The sequence below is a fragment of the Aythya marila genome (genome assembly GCF_965140915.1).
Source record: "Aythya marila genome assembly, chromosome: 16".
NCBI lineage: Eukaryota > Metazoa > Chordata > Aves > Anseriformes > Anatidae > Aythya > Aythya marila.
The window spans coordinates 4,291,103-4,314,042 of NC_139057.1; the positions used below are offsets into that span (position 1 = coordinate 4,291,103).

General features: G+C 40.2%; 1 protein-coding gene across 1 annotated transcript in view; it reads right to left on the minus strand.

Annotated features, from left to right (window-relative positions):
* Positions 1 to 6,392, minus strand: part of CDH4 (cadherin 4) — a 457,614-nt gene extending 451,222 nt beyond the window's left edge. Inside the window, exons 1-2 of the mRNA XM_082773208.1 lie at positions 6,204 to 6,392; positions 4,067 to 4,178 (exon numbers count right to left, since the gene is read on the minus strand). Of these exons, the coding sequence (XP_082629334.1) occupies positions 4,067 to 4,178; positions 6,204 to 6,257 (166 nt within the window). The 5' untranslated portion in view covers positions 6,258 to 6,392. The remainder of the gene's footprint in view (positions 1 to 4,066; positions 4,179 to 6,203) is intronic.
* Positions 6,393 to 22,940: the final 16,548 nt, after the last annotated feature.

Sequence of the window (22,940 nt, forward strand, 5' to 3'; positions counted from 1 at the left end):
AATCAAGTGGTATGTCACTAAAAACCCTTGTGTTGAAACAATTATGTTTTTATACATTTGCCTGAAGTTTGGCTACCTTTGGTTTCACACACTCGCTTAAAGCAGCACATGCTGGCACAGTTTATTCATCTTCCTGTATGAAAATAAACTGTGCTTCCACACGCTTTTACCCAAACGTAGCTGCCTACACAAGCAAAGTTGTTCTGTATAGGCACTATTTCGGATGGGCAACAGAAACATGAATCACTGCAGATGAAGAGATGCAAAGAAAAACAAAAAAGGGGCCGTATGTCTCAACTGCTTACGTTGTCTTCTTGGCTGTAGGGAAAGCTATGACACGCATGTTAGTAATGTTGTTTAGCTGTATTTCTGGAAGGTGATCGGGGATAACTGTGATGGTACTAGGCTATAAAAATAATGCAGTTAACTGTGTGATGTCATTACACCTACTGTTAGTAGTACTGTTAGTGACCAATGTCAAGAAATTTTGAAATTCTAGTTTTGAAAATGTTATTTTTTGAATTATAATATTTAAAAATCTTCGAAAATGGCATTAATCCTGTACCAACAGTATAATTCCCCTTAGATCATGCTGCATACCAGTTCCAGAATCCTACTTCTTATTTTTCTTTCCCTATGAGACCACCTGGTCACCGTTCCCACTCACCTGAGCATCAGCTCAGGGACCAGATCCCCTGAGTCAGTCTTGAACTGTCTTCAGTGCAGTACTGCATGTCTTTGCTCCTCCCCTTCCCCCCGGGACCAATGTTCTCACCACTTTAAGTTAACATTAATAATTAACAAAGAGAAAAAGATACCCACACTGTAATTGTCCTCTGTCATACAGCAGCTTTGAGATTTTTCCTAAGGCTAAGGAAGAAAATAATCAACCAACCTTTTAAACATTATCATGCATCAGTGATTACTCCAAGTTTATTATTCTTCAAACAAAAACAGTAACAAAAATCAACTGATTATATTTCACTAACTTTTATTAGGAGATGGCATTTCAGAGGAAGGTACAGACTTCACAAATTGTCTTAGCTAATATCCCATCATCAGGCTACAATGTTTGGCAGTGATGTGTAGTATGTGGCATTTGTGGCCCTATTGGGGAAAACTATTTTAAGTCTAATTAACATGAAATTTTTAGAATGCAAATGCTTTTCATTTATACATAAAACAAAATGCCATGACATTTCTTCCATCCATTTATCATAAACAAGTTAATTACTGTGTAACAAATAGCTCCTGCTAGAATCTGTATGTTTTGAGGATGTTAGAGAGCTGACTCAGGCAAATAAGATGAACCACAAAGTAGTAGTTAATAGCTTATGGCATACTTATAATAAAACAATGACTCTGTAAAAGCTCTTGTTGTCAAATTAAGGCTAAGCTATTTCCATTGGAATAAGTCAATTATAAGCAGCCATTATCTGTTTAAACTTGATTCAAACCTAGAATACTTTACACACTTTTATTTTGATACATTCATAACACTGCATACATTTAAGAGCTGGATATTATAAAGCTTAAAAGGGAAATGCTTGCTTTATTGCCACACAGTTTATCCCCGAGCAATGTAGCATCTAAACTTCTTGACACTGGCTGAGGTTGATCGCTGTGCTGAGGGCTACATCCTACATAATTTCTGATGAACAAATCCTTGGGCAGTGTAAACTGTCCCAGGACTCCTCATACCTCCTTCTGAAGGACAAAGTGAGGCTTACACAGAATACAGATTTTGTGTTTGCTGGAATCCCCTGAAAACAATTTGAACTATGCACACACTTTTTCCCCAAACCCATAAAATCATTGACAGGTGAATCCCTACCTACTTTTTTTTCCTCCAGGCAAACAGTCCCATTTGGCCTGAAGATGAATTACTGAATGCTGATGAATAAGATGGTGGTAGCTGGCAGCAGAGCTTTGCGTGGTAAGATGGTGTGAAACAGTACATATGTCAATCTATCAAACATGTTAATGTAAGCAATCTGAACCCATTTTTGGTCTGATCTATTGTACAATACTTCACCCAGATGGAAGAAAGAGATAAACATTTTATGCTTCAGACATATCAAGTGTTAGGAAGTAAAATTAAACCTAAACTGGAAAACTACCAATTTTACATGCTAGAGTATATATAAAGAACAACACAAGCACGAAGAATTTTTATGCAGCAGATTTTCTCCCCCATTATTGTACAAGTTAATTAGATATATTTGTTTCCTATGATAAATAGCAGCATGTATTTGACTGCTGATTAGAAGGTGTAAAGATGATAGCTTACTTATTAGCAAACACAGCATTTGCACTTTTTTCTTTCTCCTTCAGTTGACAAAATTCTTATAAATCATGTAACTAGTGAGAATGTTATCAGGACATGAGTCCTCCAAGTGGCGCATGCATACATAATATTTGGAGGGCCAGTTCAGCCCTAAATGAATGGCAGTTTTGCCATGACTAATATAACACTACAACTGGACCCCAAGGATAAAATTAGCATTCATTAAATATATACTTTCATTCAAATCAACTTGACAGCCTATCTAAACATAATTTCATATTTAAAGATAATCAGTTGCAGCTAAAATGAAATGACAGCCACTATGCTGTCATTGCTAGCTAACTCCTCTAAACAGACCTTCTGCTCCATACCTATTGCCCAGCTACATAAACATGCAGCACAATATATTGAGCGCTAAACCGCAAAAAAACTACTTCTTCAGGCACATATTAATGACATGATTTCCTAGTCTTTGAAGTACTCTGTATATCAAATGATTTTCAAAGCTAAAATGTGTGAAATATACTCAGTTTACAAACTGACCTGGAAGGCCATACTATTTATAAGTTTGGGAAAAATTGCTACTAAATATGTAAACAATTGGTACTAGGTCTCTAATATTTTACTATTTTGTTATATTCTTAGGTTTGTCTATGTCCAGTCCACAGCTTCTCAACTAAAAATAAACTCACAAACATCTCCTAGCTTATGCCAGACCAGTCAAGAGAATTCCTAAACAGCAAAACAAAGACAATCAAGCTTAGAAACATAACTGATTGCCAACTCATGTAGAGAAAAAGCATCCAGTCCTGGATTCCGCTGAAGCCAGAAAGAATACAACTCCCCCTCTCCCTAGAAAATCAAAGTAACAGAGCAGGTGTTTGCTCTGGAGGAAGACAGAAATCCCAGCTTTCTGGCAGAGGAATATGCATGTGAGTAAATGTTCTCAGGAGAAAGTAGCAAAGGGTTTATAACCCCTTGTGTAGAGTACCAAAACCTGTTGTGCTCCTCAATTCCTGCAGTGTACTATGTTTTCAGAACTGCTGCAGCATCCACTAGTGGTTAGTGATTTAACTTAAAGGGGGCCAAGGAGGGAGGGTGGGGATTTTGCTCTTCAAAAATCCGCTTCAGAGTAAAACCATGATTTTCTGCATCATGCAAATACAAAGTTTAATTATTTTTAACTTGAAAGAGAGACAGATCAATACACCGGATAATCTATTGTTATTTAGATTACGAAGACGTCTCAGAGTTTACAATCACAAAAGTGGTTATAATCCTGCAATTACTATAAAGCTAATTGGTAGTTTCTTTTTGCCTGTGTTTTCATGTTGTCAGTGGGGCAGTAATGAAAATGAATGCCACATTTGTGAACAGAATGTCTGTAGGCTTGTTTACCACATTTCCAACAACAACGTCTGCTTTATCATGCATTTCAAAGCAGAGATAATTTAAGGATCTCTGAATTTCATACATAAAAATACTTTCTAAAATATCAAATGTAGAGTCCCTTCAGACAGGGTGGGAGTGCGAGACTTAAAAGTGAAGTGATGACCTCGCATACTATAGGCAAACATCCACCTGAAGCAGACAGCACGTGGACTTCGAATGATTCATCTGTATTCAAAACTGTGCTCAGGTAAACCACTTAGTGTTTCATCCTCCTACAAACATAATTCTGCAGACAATTTCACCATCAAACCCAGCATCTTTAAGTCTCCTTTCACCTCCCCAAAACACAGTTATTGCAGCACCCATTAAGCATTTTATTCCACTTACCTTTCAGTAGCTTCTGCCCTTCCATGATACTTTGGGAGACGAATGCTGTGTAGTCTTCTTCTGAAAAGCCAGGCTTGCATGTGGCTCTAACTGTAAGATCCCCATCGCGTGCCTGCAAAATCAAAGCAAGAAAAGCACACACCATGACTTTTGTGGTTTGGTACAACGCCTTGTGCCCAATGACTATGTGTTTAGGCACGGGCAAATGTGAACAGTAAAGCAGTGTGCAAGTAGAAAACATTTATGTTAAAGTGCCTATCTGTTGGACAGGATCCATACTGTAGCTGCAAAAATAAAATGGGCCAGAAAATAGTTGCCTGAGTACAATAGAAATCATTGTTTGTAGGAAGGCTGGGATACTGGGCACTGTCAGAAGAGGGGAGGAAACAAAGAGCAGCAATTCATCAACGCGAGCAGCGCTTACACTGGAGCCACGCAAAGGCCTTATGTTGCAACACCCAAATCACCCGAGTTTTGCTATTGAGAAACTGGGCAAGGCCCCGGCCTGGAGGAGGAGAAGCACCCCCAGCTCGCAGCAGCCTCTGCAGCTCACAGCCTCCTAAAGCCCCCTCGCTTCCCCTGCAGCAGCCCCTGAGCTTCTGCCGGCTGCTGCCCTGTGACCCCCCAGGCTCTACACTTGCCCAGGCTGCAGGGAGGGATGGAGGGGAGCCCAATTAAAACCTAGCAATTAGTGCAGCCCCTTGCACATCCTGCGGGGGTCCAGGGGCAGCGCTCAGCTGCTCCGTTCTGACTTTGTACCATGCAGCCAGGGACAGCCCCTGCCACAGGGACAGGCTTGCCTGGCCGCAGCGGTCGGGGCTCCTTGGGATGGGGACACCCATCCCAAGCAAGGAGGGTCCAGACTTCCAGCTTCCAGCTCCCTGGAAGCACACCAGCCTGCGATCCACACCAGGTGATTTATGCACAAGCAAGTGCTGGTGGCGAGGGATTTCTAGCAGTGCTGGGCTGTCAGCTGGGCTAGCCAAAGCATCGCTTTGCGATGCCGGCTGCGCTCCAGACTCCTCCGGTCCCAGCAGGGCAGGATGAAGCCCGAGGTCCAGGAGAGCCACTTCCCAGAGAAAGTGCAACTCCGGGCGCCCACCCGCATCCCCCAGGCTGCCGACACGCTCTTGGGCACAGACATCGCAGCGTTACGGAGCCAGGAGGGAGGAGAAGCGGAGGGTCCTTTCGGACGAGCTTAGTAAGCAGAACGCAAGCCAACGGACTCTGCTAAAAAATCACGCCCGGGAGACGGATGCCAGCTACTGCATGGGAAGTGCAAGAAAGCAGCGGCTCTGGGGACTCTGACCGTCGCTGGCAAGACGTTGCAATTAGGAAACATTTCAAAGGGGCTGGCTGAAGATAACAAGCTCCGGATCGGAGATCAGCCCGTTGCCGTAACAGCGCTCGCTAGCCGGGAGCGCATCGGGGCCGCTCCTGCGCACCCAGCCCCTCCCCGGGGCTCAGGCTCGGGACATCGCCGACCCAACTCGGCGCTGGGGGATTTAAACAGGAAAATAAGCGGCTCCTGTCCCTGCTGCCAGCCCATGCACGGCGCGGAGCAGCGGCCCCGCTCGCACCGTGACACCGCGGGCAGGCACCCGGTGATGCTCCGCAGCCAGCCCCTCACCAGGGGGAGGGAATAGAAAAATAAATAAATAATAACAATAATTAAAAAAAAAAAAAACACGGAAAAAAAATAAAAATAAAGAATAACCAACAAACTTTTCAGCCCGTCACACGCTTCAGGCCCCCTGGGGGCGTCGAGGGGCGCAAGAAAATAAAAGTTGGCGGCGGCGCGGGGCGGGCAGCGCGGATGCTCGCTCCCCGCAAGTTCAGGCGGCGCCGCGCAGCGCGGAGGGCAAGTTTCGCCGGCACCGCGGAGGTAACGGGCTTCGGGCGAGCGATGGCGCTGAAAATAATCACTGCAAAGAACATATATATATATAAAATTAAATAAATGAACGCATGGGTAAAAGGGAAGGGAGAGCCCGGGCAAGCTGCCGAGACGCCGATCCCCTCCCGGCGACCCCGAGCCCGAAGTTGCTGCGGATGCTGAGGGCTGGGGGCGGCAGCCCGGGGGGGAGGCGCGGGGAGCGCCGGTCACCCCAAAACCTCCCCGGGGCGCCCCACTTACCGCCGCCGAGCCCCAGACGAGCAGCACCAGCAGCAGCCGCGAGCCGGTCCTCATCGCCCCGGCGGCGCCCGCCCGCCGGGCTGTGGCGGTGCGGCTGGCCGCCCCGTGCCGCGCGGTGCCGGGGACAGCGGCTTGGCTCGGCTCGGCTCGGCTCGGCTCGGCTCGGCTCGCCGCGATCGCGCCCCGCTCCTGCCGCCGCCGCCGCTGAGCGCCCGCTCCGGGCTGCAGGTGAAGCGCTCGCTGCGCGCCGCCGCTGCCGCCGCCGCCAGGCCCCGCCCCCCGGCCCCGCGGGCACGCGCCGCCTTAAAGCGGCAGGCACCGCCCCGCCGCCTGGCGGGGTGAGGAGGCGGCTGTGGTAGTGGGGGTTCTGGTTCTGGTCCTGGTCCTGGTCCTGGTCCTGGTCCTGGTCCTGGTCCTGGTCCTGGTCCTGGTCCTGGTCCTGGTCCAGGTCCAGGTCCAGGTCCAGGTCCAGGTTCTGGTCTAGGTCCTGGTCCAGGTCGAGGTCCTGGTCCTGGTCCTGAACCTGCCCATGCTTTGTGGAGCTCTGCAAGCACACAGGGACAGCCAGCAAGAAAGCTCAGGGAAAAAAACTGACAGAAAAGCTAGAGTATGTAGGCAAAATAACAGCATATCTGAGGGAAAGCTATGTCCAGTGAGGGATAAACTAGTGTAACAGCAGGAAAAAATGTATCCGCTGAGGAAAAAGTAGGGTCTTCAGGGGAAAAAAAGTAAAGTACTCAGGGGAAAGGCAACCAGTGGGGAAAAATCTAATGCATCCAGGTGAAAAACTCATATATCTGTACGGACAGATCACACGGGAAAGATGAGTGGATTCTGTGAGGAAAGCCCAGCCTACGCCATGAGGAGAAGGCTGTGTGCGGGGGGAGAAGCACATCCACAGGAGAAACCGGTGTGTCAGTGAGGAAAGCTAATACACGAAGAGAAGAAAAGCGTACTCAGGGAGAAAAAAGCACAAATATCTGAGGAAAAGTGGCCTGCCCTGAGGAAACGCAGCCGCTTCGCTGCAAAGGCCTGTGGCAAATTTCAGCCGCGGGCAGCCCCTCACAGCGGGTCCCCCGCCTTCGGGCACTGCCCTCGCCTCAGTCCAGCTTTGGGCAGGAAAAGGGGAAAGGGAGGAAAAGGAACCGGCTCCTCGGTGGTTTAAATGACCCCGTCCTTCACCTCAAGGGAAACAGGCGTGTCAGGCCCGGTCCATGTTCACATCAGTAGGGTGTAAAGCTAACTCCACTAAACGAGAGGGTTCCTGCTGTAAAAATACAGGCAGATCAAAGCAGGCCTGGAAAGCAACACTCCAGTCAGTTTGGGTTTGCGCAGTACTCTGGAAAGGGAAAGCAGCGATTTCAAGTGCTAAGTACGGCTCCTATTATTCCCATCCAGCCTGAACCTGGCATCCAAATATGATCTTTTCCCTTTCCGAATGCAGCTCAACTCTGCAAATAAGCGTTCTCAGGCATGTATATTTTGTGCATATAAATCCAACATCGATTTGCATAAATAGATGCATACTATCTGATGTACGTGCAAAATCAGACATCGCAGCTGAAAAATCTAGCCATTAAACTATTCTGTTAGATTCACACATTTTCTAAGGAATGAGACACATAAATCCACTGACTGCATCTTTTGCTATTGAGTAGATTTAATAGCATTGTGTTAACACCTAGAGATGTTAGCGACAAACTGTAGTAAGCTCTGTAGGCACGTATAATGAAAAGACTGTTCCTATCCCACCAATTTACAGTCTTGGTGGATTATAGGGTTTGTTTAGTTTTTAAATTAGAATTTAAAATTTAGAATTTCTGAGTACATTATATAACATCAAATAAATTCCATCATTGTACTGAATTTAGTGTATACCCTTTTTTATGAAACTAACAAAAATAGTCAGTTGACACTATGATAGCAAAAATAAATCCTTATATATACATACAATAATCTAAATTTGTTCCTTTTATTTTTATCCTAAATTCCAAAGTTTGGAGGAGGTTGTACTAGGCTGAAGGGCAGCTGCTCATGCTATGTAAATAGAACTACAAGTACTCTGGAGACTTCTGGGGATATTTTGGATTTGTGCAACTAAAGCGTGAATATTTCCTTCTGCATACCCATGGTCAGTTATTTTGACTCTTGCTGGACTACAGCTGTTGCTATGCATGTGCTCACTCTCTTTGATAACTTTGTTAATATGACAAGTTCTACAAGTATTGTCAAAATAAGTCTGACACCACAACAGATTGTGAAGAAAAGGCAGAGCAGTAGTGAAAAAAAAATAGAATTCTTCAACATGTTTACAGTTGATTCCTAATCTGATGGCAAATTGATTTTTTTCCCAAACTAGTTTGCCATCCCTCTTTCCTAAGCTGTAGTTACTAATTCTGTTCGTGGGGAATGACTGCAAATGGAGTGAGTTATTCTTTCTGGGTATGTTTTCCAATTGCATCTTCATTAACACTGACCTGTGTGAGACCAAAGGTAATTTCACAAAGTGAGGTGTTTCCAGGAGGATCAGATAATCCGAAAAGGAGAATACAAGTCCAGTGTTCAGCCAGTGGAAATCACTGGTTTATAGGTGTGGTGGTTTTCACTCTACCTTCTGCTATCAACCCTCAACACTGATGAAGTTCTGGAAGGAATTAAAGTTTTGCTAACTGATTAGCTAACTTCTAAACCATCTCCTTGTTTGGAAGCTATTAACGTAAAGTGTTCAAAAAATGCCCTCCTGCATGTCATTAAGGAAAATTAAAATATGCCATTTACGTTTTTGTAGCTACTGAACTTTCACAAGTTACTGCATTTAAGAGTACAGGACTGAGCTGGGGCTGAACATGCGTTATTTGAGAGGGTTAGCTTCAGACTCTTATTTCACTTTGAGTCTGCTGGGAGACTGGTTATCAATTGCTATTCTTGCATAAAAAAGGAAACAGGAAGCTCTCCCGTCTAACATACGAATGCTACAATATGTGGATTTAGCTGGATGAAGACATTTAAGAGTGTATATGTGCACATTAAATCAACTTGCTAAACACCTCAAGAGCAAAACTGCTGATCCTAAGAGCCAACTTGCTATACTACACAACGCTCAAGAGAATAAAAGGCTCATAGATGAGACATCTACAGAACTGACTGTGCCAAGATAATGAGGAGAACAGAGTACACAAGGGATTTTTCTCTCCTTGATGCACATACGTAATTCCTATTGACAGCAGTGGGAGTTGCACGTACATATCAAGGGGACAATAGAACTGTTAGTAGAGGAGATGAGTATCAGATGTGAGCTGTGTTTCCATGGGTAGAGAAAGAGAGAGGAAGGTGTGATCACTGAGGGACAGTACAACACACAATAAAATTGTCAAGCAGCTATCAAATACATGAAAGCATGGGAATAACAAATTAAATGGACAGGAAGTGAGAAAACAAAGTCTCAAGAGACTTTTCCCTTCCTAGCTTAGGGCTGATATCTGAATTTCTTATTTGGGAAATATTCCTGCTGGCTTAACCTGTTCAGTTCTCTGTTAAGTAAATGTTACACTGAACTCAACTACATACTTATGGCCTAGATGCTAAGGATAATAAGTGTTTTTATTAAAAAATCTGACAAACAAGGAGAAATGAAACATACATTGCGTACACCACACTTCAGGTATCTTCTATGTGATCTGATGATTCTTGCTTCTTAAATAGGAGATAGCTACTTAACTGGTGAATCAGAGAGTCATTATTACAAATTTTGGGTTGTGTCAAAAGCAATAACAAAGGAGTACATATATGTGCAACCTGCTTCTGGATTGATAATGGCAAACTATGAATTTGTGCCAGCAGTTCAAAACCAAAGTGAATGAGAAATGCCTTCAAATTTACTCCACATGTGGGATCTTTTTAGAATGTACAGGGCAGGTGGGACAGGATGAAACTGACGAGTAAAGTTAAAGATAAGACAAAGCTGTGGAGAAATTACATATCGGGAAGAGATGTAAGTACCTACCAGATCTAGACAGAAGCCAACACAGGAAACAAAGAAGCTCCTGAATAGGAAGAGAATAGCCACAGAGGGAAAATAACTAACAGTAAAAACCAGACTTTAGTACCTTTATGTAATTCTTAAAAGCAACAGCAAATTGGAGGAACTATGCGAATGGTTGGGCACAGCTCAAGATCCTGGCTCTCTCTTATGATCTGGCTCCAGTACAAATCTAAAGACAAAATGATGAGTCACAGAGGAGAAAATGAATTGAAGAAAGAATACATAGTAAAAAGGAGTGCAGAACAAGGACAGAATATTCATTAACTAAGCTGATTCTGTACTCCCCTGCATGTGCTACCTGTGTGCAGGGATGGCAAGAACGATGCAGCTATCTTTCTGGTTAAACAGATCTTTTGAAGTCACATTTTCAGTCCTGCCAGATGTGCTGTGATGCCAAGGAATTTGAACTTTCTCTCTTTTACACTACCTTCTCATCAGTATGTTGTGGCTCCTATTGATTCTCCTTCTGAGTTAGTAGTGTGAATGGCAATGAGGAAAATATGACTTCAGAGGCCCTATAGAAAACCTTCCTGCTCAGTTAATTACAGTGACCAAGGGAGGCCAACGTTAGTGCAGTCTGACCTCCAATTATGAGGCACACTGTGGTCTCCTCACTGAACTGTGCAGGCATTGATGGCAGCTTGCCAGCAATGGCTATATTAAAATCAATTTAGAGATCCCAATTCTATATGTTTCACCATAGGTGAGCTAACACACCTTAAACTAATGTCATTCTTACTTTAGTATTGTAAAACCCAATTGACCTATGCAGAACTACTTTTTTTTTTTTTTTATTATTATTATTATTATTATTCATTTATTGTATTCTTGCAAAAATTAAGGAATAAGGCAACAGTAGTCTGAGCAGTTGAAGATTTCTATCAATGCACTGAACTGCACTTTAATGCAGTGTTATTAAAAACCAGGAACAAAACAAACTAACAAACAAAAAATACACAGAATTTGTGTTATTCTCAGGAGATACAATGGGTGCTTATTTATGTCAAGATGCCCTTGCTAACAACTTCAGAGACAACCTGTGTTCCTCAGACAAAGAAAATCACAAGGGATGCCTAACACAGCACAAGACTCAGTTAACTTCCCAGGCTGCTCTGTGATGCAATGCCTCTTATTCACAGAGACAATGAAACCCCACCAGATTTAATGAAAAAAAAAAAAAAGATTAATATCCATTGTGCCACTTCACAAGTGGGTGGAAGACCATAGTTTCCCAATTTCCCAAGCAGCCTCAAAAAACTTACTGATTTTAAGGTGCTCTTCATACAAGCATGTGTTTAAGCATGATTGCGCCATCACCTCAGAAACAAAGAGTTACATAAAGTAGTCATCATCTAAAATGGTTGCATTCACAGTAGCCTTTGCATTATAACAGCAATCTGAAAAGAACATCATTGAAATAATATAAAACAAGTTATTTCCTTCTCATCCTCTCCATGCACCCTCCTCAGCGGCTGAGGAGGGGACACTTTATCTAACAATTCCTGCCTCTGGCCATGTTCCCACTTACAAATTCAACAAGATACCAGAGGAAGTGGCAGGATTTAACCTCTGAACATCTACAGTTCTCTAATTTCTACTCTTTGACAAACAAACATTTCCAAATGAATATGAATGTAATTTAACTTTATGTCCCTGGGTTCTTATAGGGACTGCTGAAGGAGAATGAGGGTTTTCTAGACTCGCAATTTTCTGGTTTTGTTGTTTATAGCAGCAATTCTCATCACTTCACCATTTCCTTCCCTTCCCTCCTTCCCCCCACTTTTGGAGGACATGGCTCTATTGACATTGAAGTGCTCATATTAATACAATTTATTCCAGTCCAGTGCAAGCAACAATATTGGTAAAGAAACATGCTTTCATTTAGCAAAAGCACAGGGTACAGATCAGGCTTTCTTATATTATTGACAATGTGTGTTTTTCTTCTTTATCAGAAAAAAAAAAAAAAAAGAAAAAAGTTTTCTTCTGCACAGATTGGTAAAGCTTAAATAGAAGTTACATTCTGAGCACTCTCTACCTTTTGTGGCTCCCAGCTTGTTTGTATGCCTCCCAAATATTTTATCCTCCTGAATATATCCAACAGTTTTAGCACCTCAGTAGATACTCTAAATAGTGTGTGTGTGTGCATGCTAAATGCTGAGGCAGAGCTCCTTGGAGAAAGCCAGTTACCTTTTAAAAAATAAGTCATTTTCTGGAGCTGTCAGCATTTTTGGTCAAAAAACACCTGGAAGACAAAGCATTTCACAGGAGATAGCTTTGACAGCAAATGGACATGGATAGTAGAACTGTAAAAATGAGGAAATTTGAAAAGAGGAGAAAGAGAGGAAGAGATGTGTAAGAGATTACTTTATGACAAAATATCACACTGAGAGAGATTCAGCATATTCCCAATTATAAAGGTAGTGAGAAATGTATCGAGTTTGTCGTTGTATAACTTCAGTCAAGTTCAAGATGTGCATGAAATTTCTGTGAACCTCTGAATCCCTGGTTTATCTATAAATGAGGGTAATAATATGGAGTGGAGGAGTTCTACTAATAACATAACATGCCTACGTTAAATAAAGCTGAGAGATGCAAGGAAGGGAACTATTTAGGAATTCTGTATGCATTGTCAAATGAATGATATGGACTGACTGTGAGCCAAGAATAATAAAAACAAAAAGTCCTCCACCCACACATACAGAAAGGAAGTGTAGACTCACGCGGGTTAAAATTTTGCTAACTACCACTGGCAGTCATCACCTAACTCTTCTGTTCAACTGATACTTTCTATTTCTGGACATTGGTGAGGTTCTTGCATGAGCCCAAAGAGTTCTGTCTACAGGATAACCGCCTCGTTTGCCAATGTCTAGAAATATCTGAACTCTAAAGATGATTTTTTCAAGCTCGTGCATTCATCTAATGCTATAATCTGTGATTTTCCTGTTAGCACTCATGAGTGGATCCTGAGGTCTCACATCACCAGCTACACACATGCTTTCAAGCCAGGCTCTAACTTTGTCTAGGACATGTGTAGGCACTAAAAATATCAGTACATCCAAGACAGGGATCCCCTGCCAACGAGTAACTGAGAGGCAGTGGATGAGGGTGTGCTCTTGGTCTCTGTGAGGGAGAAGTGCTGGGCAGGTGCCTGAACCATCTTCCATTGTGAGCTACAGGTGGCAGGCTTGTGGCACAGCAAAGCTTATTGTAAATGACATTTCTTCAGTTTTTGTGGTTGTGCTAATCCATCGTTAGGGGATGGCAAAATCATGTAACAGCTTGGGAAGAAGCACGGGATTTAGATGGGACATTTTTATTACAACGTTTTAACAACAAACACAAATTATGCCTGGTATGAGTTACAGGCTGAATCAGGAACCTGTACTTTAGCTACCTGAATATTTTGACAGAATGGTCATTTACACAGCTGATCCTTAAGTCTTTTATGAGAGATAAACCCAATAACCTTGCTATGAAACCTCAGCAGGATGCAGATGCTATGATAATCCATATGAAAGCTACCACATTGTGTTGTACACTGTCAGACAAGTCAATTATTTTATTCCAGATCTAACATAAGCTTCTGTTTAGTAAACATGATGAGAGTCAAACTTTTACATATATATATATAAAGTGCTTAATTTGCATGCAAAATTGCTGTAAGTATGTATGCAAATAGGAAAACTCATGCACAGATGACTAATTAAGTGCATTTATGTGAGAAATTACCCAATGCACGCATGGATTCTCCGTAATTGTACACACAACTCAGATGTGCGATTGCATATGTATTTTGGACACATAACTGATTGAAAAAATTGTTTCTCGATACTGTATTGGAATAACTGATGCACATGATCAGAAATACGACATCTGATAGGACTTTTGAAAGAAACAGCAGAAACTTGTGATGAATTTTACAAAATGAATGGAATCTGCCATCTCTAGCACTACCATTTTCCAATTTCCTTATAACCATAACACGTGAATTTATGGTTTGAAAAGAGCCATTTCTACAAGTACTGTAAGGAAACACTCAGCAAAACAAAATTAGTGTTACAGAACAAGAGACAGTAAACTTAAGCACGAGGTTTGAACCTTACTATTACCTGTTCTGTATGTGTTTTGGAAATAAACAGTAAATTTTACTTCATGTGTCTTGATTATGTTCCAGTTCTTCTCACCAGAGCAGGGTTTGCAATATGACAGGACAATATCCCTTGGAAAAGTTCGGTGCATTTTGTTGAAAATATTGGCATCAGTCTGTTTTAATGTTCCAGGCATTATCAGTTATTATAGGTTCCTTTACCTCTAAATACTGATTGATTTTCTTTGTATCCGAAAAGTTAGAAAGTTCATGCTAACACTATTAACATGCAGTACAGTAAACAAATTGTTGCAAGTGTCACATGATAAACATCCCTGACCCCAATCTCCTGTGAAGAAAACTACCTGTCTGTATTGTTTTGATATGCTCTGACTGCTGAATGCAGGCATATATCTTCTTTGTGATATTTTCCTATTTTCTGTTCTGTGCATTGTATTCAGAACTGAGTATAATAGCAGTAAGGGTAGCACCTATTTGTTTACACAAGACGTACAACATAAGGTTTACTGTTTCTGTCAGCCACTAACATAGGCAAAGGATACCTGTCTGCCTTCTTGGGCACAGCCGAATCAGGCACACACACACACAGGGGACAGAAGAAAAGGGAGTGTGGTGTGCTGACTGCTTGCTCAGAGCCAAAGTGCAGTTGTGCTGGAGACAGACTCCCAGCAGCATTTTGAAATCTGAGGCTCTGAATGTAAAAAGTCAGAGAGAAGGAAAAAGGGACACGCTGTTTTGTTTTGTTTTGTTTTGACTTGGAACAAATTTTTTCGGATTAGATTTCGAGAGCTTTTCAAGTAGACTTTCTGCCACTAAGTGGTGCTATATACAGTACAGCATCTTTATGATACTGCATTTACAGGGAGGAATAAACCAGAGCACTGTCAAGCTGATTAGACTGATGTAGACACTTAACAAGTGTCCATTATGCTGGTTTAATCCTTCTGTGGCACTGGATAAATCAGGAGGAAGAACAGGCCAATCCAGATGATTAAAGAAATCCAAAGACTGAGCCCAGGCATGCAACATCTAAAATGGAGGAAAACAATTACAGAAAACAATTCTAATTTTTTAAAATCTTTATCTGGCTTATTTTGTCCCTTTTAAAATTATTAGTATTGTCTTCTCCAAGCTTATGGGTGTTTAAACCTGAAATACACACCCAGTAATACCAGAGAAACAAACTGGTTTTAATTAATACTTGCTATTATTCTCAAACAACTAATATTATTTTTAAAACATGCCCTACTTTATATCAATTTACACACACACACAAAAAGAGTATGTTCCTTCTGGAGTACATATCTACATGTGTATTTACCCCCTCTCACCCTCCAGAAAATGTGCACTGTAAAAATAGGATGTAAATTCGGAAGGAGAATGCAAGCTTGCAACTTTGTCTACCTCAGTCCCAGGAGAAGTGTAAATACAGCAGAGAAAAGAACTATTCTGACATTTTGATACCCATACACTCTTTTGCCCCAAGCAATTATACACGTTGCCTCTCAGTCGTGGCTGGTGCAATACATCCTGGGTATGGATCAGCTGAAAAAACTGTGCTATCCCAAGAATGGGATATCCAAGAATTCAGGAATCACAAGACTTGCCTCCTATTCTAAAGAAGAAGCAGTTTATTCAGCCTCAGTGGGTGAAGCAGCTTTCTCCTTTTCTCTTCTCTACTACTGGTATGTCCTAGAAAAAGGAAAGATGAGGAGAAAGGACGGAGCAGTGAACCATCACTCATGTTCCATTACCCCCTCCTGGTCCCAGACACAATCCGACATCTGGGACTGGGCATATTTGATCAGACCAAAGGACCCTAAAACATTTCCTCACTCTGAAGCCTGATCTATATGCCTATAGAGTTGTTCTGCTGAGCTAACTGCCTTTGGAAAAGAGGTGGAACTTCTGCGGAGAGGATTTGCACCTTCTGTGGGCTGTGTTTGTGTGCAGGGTGCCAGCTTATACACCGTCTTCCCAGAGAAGTGATTTAAATCAAGAGTCACAAGCTGAAAGGGTATCAAAGCTGTACAGGAACCGATTACTGCTATAAATTTTCCTGAAACAAACCAATGCTTTGCTGATTCTTTGGTTGTTTTCAGGTGGAACTATTCAGAAGATGCTAGTGTTAACTCACAACAATGACTCCTCAATATTTTTCATTTTTGCTCCATGAGATTATTTTTAGCTGCTGTGCATCAGCTCTGCTTTTGAAAATATTGATAGGTAGAAGTTTCAGGTTCTCCTCGAAAATAACAAATGATTTATTGAAATACACTGAAACAAATATATCCATAAAATTAATGTTCCTCCCCCACTGTTTTTAAATGAAGTTAGAGACAGATGCTAGAGACAGATGTGAATTTCTCAGGAGAGAAAGAAATATCACAGGTAAATCAGTTTTATACCAGAAAATCTGATAACAATGAATAGAAGAGATGAAAAATAAGTAAACTTTTAACAGAAGAATGAACCCTTTTCAATTTTAGAGGAAATGACAACACCCAATTAACTTTATATGAGTTATTTATATTATTAAATCATTTCTAAATCCCTCAAAGTAGCTAGATGTAAACACATAACAAGAAGCAGAAGCTAATTTAAAATGTCCTAAGGAGAGAGCAGGAGAAATGCAAAATTAGAGTGTCACAGACAAGGTCAGCTGCAGATTCAGAAGCAACATGATTCTTCTGACAGTTACTTCTTTCCCATGCACCTCTAAAAATATTAAAAAAGAAATCAAGAATTTGCATAAAACAATGATCTAACAGATAACTGTTAGGTGGTCCTAGAAATTATTCTCCATCCATATTAAACTTTTCACATATTAAAGTAATAAGCTGTCCCAAGCCAGTAAAAACTTGAAATCTCAGTAAATAAATAAATCCTAGATCAAATATATGAATTAGTTAACATATTGTTTCACAAATTTTGAAATATTTCATTTACATATTTTAAACATCCATTTACACGTTTTCAGTTGAAAATATATTTACATTGGTCCAAAATTTCTCTGGCAAGCGTTTGACTATCAGTGGGTTCATCATCACAGAGCAGATCCTTAGCACCTCTGCATTCCAAAATTGTGGTCCCACCTATCCAGCTGCCTTGCACTGGAAAATTAACCTAAAATCCTTTCCCACATGTATCATCCACCTCGTTCCTCGTTGGACCTGCAAGGACTTTCAAGTTATTTTTTGAATCTCTTCATTTAGGAGACACAAGTTGTACAAGAGTGCATTAGACAGTGAACACAGTCCTATAGTGATTTACTGTCTGGCTTTGGGAATTCACAGCTGTGTTTGCCCACAGCTGTTAATCCCAAGTTCAGTTCTGAAGCCCCTTCATCATTAAAGAGATGCTATATTTATGAGCAGTTTGATGCTGTTGGGGCATCAGTACTTATATTTGAAATCATTGCTGGTGCCAACACGAACATGCTGTGTATGTGTGCTATACCCTGTGTAATTGCCTTTTTCGTATACGCTCTCTGAAATGGCTTCAAAACAATGGTTCAGGAACTACAAGAATGTATTCTTCTTTGAAAGTCTAACTCAATGCTACTCTGGCTGAAGGCTGGCCATCTTGCCTACCTAAATCTACTACATTTTAATCAAGTTTTCAGCTCCTGCCAATTCACACTAATAAATTTTGAGAATGCTTGGTATACATCAGCCCATTGCTTTTATAAACTGTACAGCTTTTGGCATTACAATTATTGTTCTAATATTCTAAAAACTTGCTTTCATGGACTGTTTTATCTTTAGTAATTACTTGGAAAATGAATACAACTACTTACGTTGAAAGAACAATCAAGGGAAAAATCTGAAAATATGGCTTTATACTACTAAGAGACTAAGATATTACTTCTCAGTGTTAGTCTCACTAAAAACTTTTTAAAATATTAGACATAATTCCTGCAGTGGTAGAAATGGATAAGAAACTTGAAAGCTCCAGTTTGAATTTGCAAGAAGCTTTCTGCTAAGAAAAATAGAGATAATAGATTTGGAATATAAATGAAGCACCAGGTAGATTTTCCCACTATAGAAGGAGTACATTTTATATGTCTACTAATCTGCACACTACAGACCACAGAATAGTACAAATACTGCTTAAAATCAGAGAGAAAATATAAAATGCCATTTATGCCAAATATCATAAACTACTCTTTCAATCCTTTCATCTATCAGATTTTATGGGGAGTGGAGACAATAGCACTCCCTCACAGAAACTATAAAGAAGTTTAAAAGTGAAATCAATATCATAAGAGGAACATCTAGCTGAAAATATTTAGTTGAATCCCAAGCAATATAAAAGGGAAATGTTTCTGTTGGACTTAGGGTTTTAAATTGCTGTATGCTATCATGCAGTATGGACTGTATTAATTATCTAATTTAGACATTTATGTGGTCATCAGACAAGTGGGAACCTGGAGAGAAATCCCTAATTAAGACTTGGGAATTTCATAAGGAGCTGTTACTGCATGGTGATAAAATATTATTTTTGTCTTTATCTTATGAATGTGTCAGGGCAGATTATGTTAAACGCTACCTACATGCATAATCAGATGACATATCTCTGGCAAGGCCCACAGATAACAGTCTACAAATGCATATTTTTTATTTTACAGTTCAGTGATAAAAGAGGAACAAAACTTTCAGATTCAAAATGACAGCAAATCCATCTCAGCTGTGTCTTGGGTGTCATACCACCCGCATTTTCCTTAGGACAGGGGGACGGGGTATTTAGTCTGCACTGACGGTTGCAACAGCTGGAAGCCTGTTCCTCTTCACAGCATCTGGAACCATTCTGTTGGCATTGCTGAACCCTCCAGACATTCCCTTTCTGGTCCCTGACGTGCTTCTTATGCAATAAACCACTGGTAGGTGGATTAAAAACATCAGAAATTCAATTTTACACAAGAAATCCCTATCGGATTGCCGAGTTTAACCTTTACAAAGAGAGGAGAACAGGGCAGAGACTGGCCATTTAATGCTCCACATTTCATTCCATTCAGATTATAACCACATCTCTCGGCATTATGAGTTTGTTGTGAATGCAAAAACACCAGCTTTGAAGGTCTTTTTGTCTTGATGAGCTTCCTGGATAAAGTCAGAGCTGCTGTATTTTGTGCATGCAGCCTTCCAATCCTTATTCTCAACTGCAGGATTGACTTGGACAACAGCATTCATTTATGGATCTCCTTCCTCATTAGGTATTTTGACTTCACAAAGACCATGGCTAGCTCTACTGCTGAAGTAAATGGAAGTAAATACAGGGAAAAAAGCTTATGGGACAGTTTTATTTTTTATTTTATCCTCTTGGCATGCTGGTAACAACACTGTTGATATCAATGGCAAAACTCCTGCTGTATCTTCCTGGACCAGTGCTTAGCTATTACTGGAAAAGTAAATGCTTATAAAGTTATATTTTTATTTATTTATATATATAGGTATATATGCACTTTACATATATAATTATATATATAATAAAAAATAAAAATACAACTATATATTTGCATAACAAATATATATATATACACATTTAACACTACAATTCTATTTTGAGATTATTCAAAGCGCACATTGCTAAAACTCCATCACCTTCCACCTAGATAATATCTTTTTTTCATTTTCTGTTATTTACAAGTATGCATAATACAAACTGACAAGTGCTATAGCTGAGGAAAAGAGGCGAGAAACAAGGACCAAAGGTCTTTGCTAAGTTGCAGGATGAAAGGTGGCTTTGTATAATTTTGCAGGAAGGATTCAATTTCACAGATCTCCACACGAGAAATGGGGATATTAATGGGGGTTGGCAACCAGCAAACTCAATAAAACTCCTATTTAATTAAAAGTGCATAAGGCATTAATGCATTGTACCCCAGTTTATTTTTATTGGGCTGTATAGACTGAAGTGTCTATTACTCAAAAAAAGCACCTACAGTTGCTCCTGTGCTCAAACCCCACATTTGTTGGTGTACATCCGTTACCATCAGCACTTCATGGACATGCAGAATGATTCTACTTATTTCCCAAAACACAGACTTAGGTTCAAGCAAGTGATTTAGGAGAGTTGAGGTCAAGCATGCCCTCTTCTCAGGAAGCCCTTAGAAATCTCAGACCTGTCCTCTCAGCTCAGTGCGTGCTTCTCCTCATGCGAAGGATCACAGTGCTGTGAGGTAGCATCAGGAGAAATCTGTCAGATTCTGAAGGACCAGATATACCCAAAATATCAATGAGGTTTGGAGCCACCAGTATTTACTCGGTACATAGCTCTGTGCCTTGAGAGCTCCATAACAAAGGAAGTGAATAGTTAATGAATATTAACTATTCAAAAGGTACAGACACCTAGTTGAGGAATAAGTCACAGTGTGATGGCCTGAGTATAAGGATGACCTCACCACCACCAAATGATTAAAAGTAGAGCAGTGTTTATTTTATATCTAATTCCCAGGTTTTAGGGAAAAGATAAAAAAAAAAAAAAAAAAGCAAAACCCACAAAAAACAACCAACCATACCAAAAAAAAAAAAAAAAACAAACACAAACAACCAAACAAACAAAAGCACCACCAACAAAAACTAAACCAACCATACAAAAAAGTCCCACGTTGTTTCACCTGATCATTACATGCCTGCATAAATAGGTGATGGAAGGAGCATGACCTAACAAAACTTATGTGGGTTTCATTAATGGAGTGCTCCAAAATAATAATAATACAAGACCTACTGAAAATCTGAAGAGAAATACAAACTTGTAATAGCATTTTTAAATTATTTAATCATAAAATCACTCCTGAACTTGTTCGATATGAAACTTCATTACAGCGTGAAATGTTAATATAGAGTTCCAACTGCATCATAAATTACTGATTCCTTCAATGATGCATGGGCCTGTCCTACTGTGTCCAACTGCAATTTTAATATTTTCTTAAGAAATGAAAAATTGAAAAATTTGCAAATAATGGCATGATCCTGAAATTACTGCTTTAGGTATCACAGGTTATTAATCAGCTAAAAAGAATAAAAACATTACTTGCTTCACACAGAAAATGATGCAGCTTTTTTTTTTTTTTTTTTTTTTTTTTTTGTGTGTGTGTGTGTGTGTGTGTATGTGTAAAAAATCTAAATGCTTATTTTTGAATAGATCCATTAATAACCAATTCAAGTGACCTACCTTTCTGCAACATGACAGGTCTGACAGTCAACGAAGGAATTACTACATGTAACTGACAATTTTACCATCAGAAACATTATTTTGTATACTACCAGCACCTTGTAACGACTTTAAAATGGCATTCACTGTTTGAAAGTGTAAAGTACAAACACTTGCAATATTTACTGACAAAAATTCTTATTTAACAACAATAGAAGCAAAACTAGTGGACTACCTATATGACTAGAGAAATCAAGGAAACTGTGAGGGCACTGTACTTTTTTTTTTTTTTTTTTTTTTTTTTTTTTTTAACAATAAATGTTGTAAATACTACCCATGCACTGTTTGGATTTTTTTTTGGTACTAGCCATGCACTGTTTGGACAGAGTACTGCTAGAAGTTTGGTGGTCTTCAGAAATAGTCCAGTCCAATCATCCACTTCAGTTGTCCAGTTTAATGGCTCCTGTAGATTTCAATATGAATGGGCTGAAATATAATTTTCTTTGCTTCATCGCTAATCAAAGCATCATAAAAAAACTGCAGAGCAGCTCTGCCATGGATGAATCAACACTTGCCTAGGAAATGTTTCACTTCACATATTAACACTTCTGTCTCGCTGAAAACTGAAGGTCCATGTTGTACATTATGTACCAAAGATTAACTGTTTGCTATCAGCACTGAGTAATAACGGGACAATCCTGGACATGAGCTAATAAACATTCTGCAAAAAAATAAAATTTATTTTGCATTCTCTTGAAATTTGGATACTTCTCTGCTCCAAAAGAAACCTGATTGTTGGCATCTAAGTCAGTAATGTTTATGTAGGTATGTATGCATGTATTTGGAAAAAGAAAGAAATAACTTTTATTCTAAAAGACATTTTTGTCACACAGTGAAAAGTTGACAGTCTGGAGATTCGATCACTTTGAAGGCACAACTAATAAACATTTCCAAATAAATTTATTATTTTGACCAGCACAAAGAACCTCACTCTCGCCCTTTTTTCCCTGTATTTCCATGTTTGTAAACTATTCAGCATTCTTTTAAATCTGTATCAGATTCAATCTAAAAACACTTAATGTCAATAAATGCACACGAAACAGTTCTGCTTTTTTCTAGGCTAGCCATCCAAATATTTGCTTGCCAAGAGGCAACGATGCTGAGCAATATCGTGCAAAAGTCTGTAATTTGCTCTATAATAACCTCAGTTTGCTTTATTTTTTATTTCTTCTGGCCATGAGACATGTCAGGAGTTTTCAAAGGCAACCCGTTGCCCAGAACTAATTGGCTGAAAATCACAGTAAGGGAAGAATTTCATTGTTTTCAACCATAATATTACACAACTATTTAGCAAAGGGAAAGAATAATGCGGAATAATTATTAATTGAAGAAAACACTCAGAACACATGAAACATGGAGAAACAAACTATTA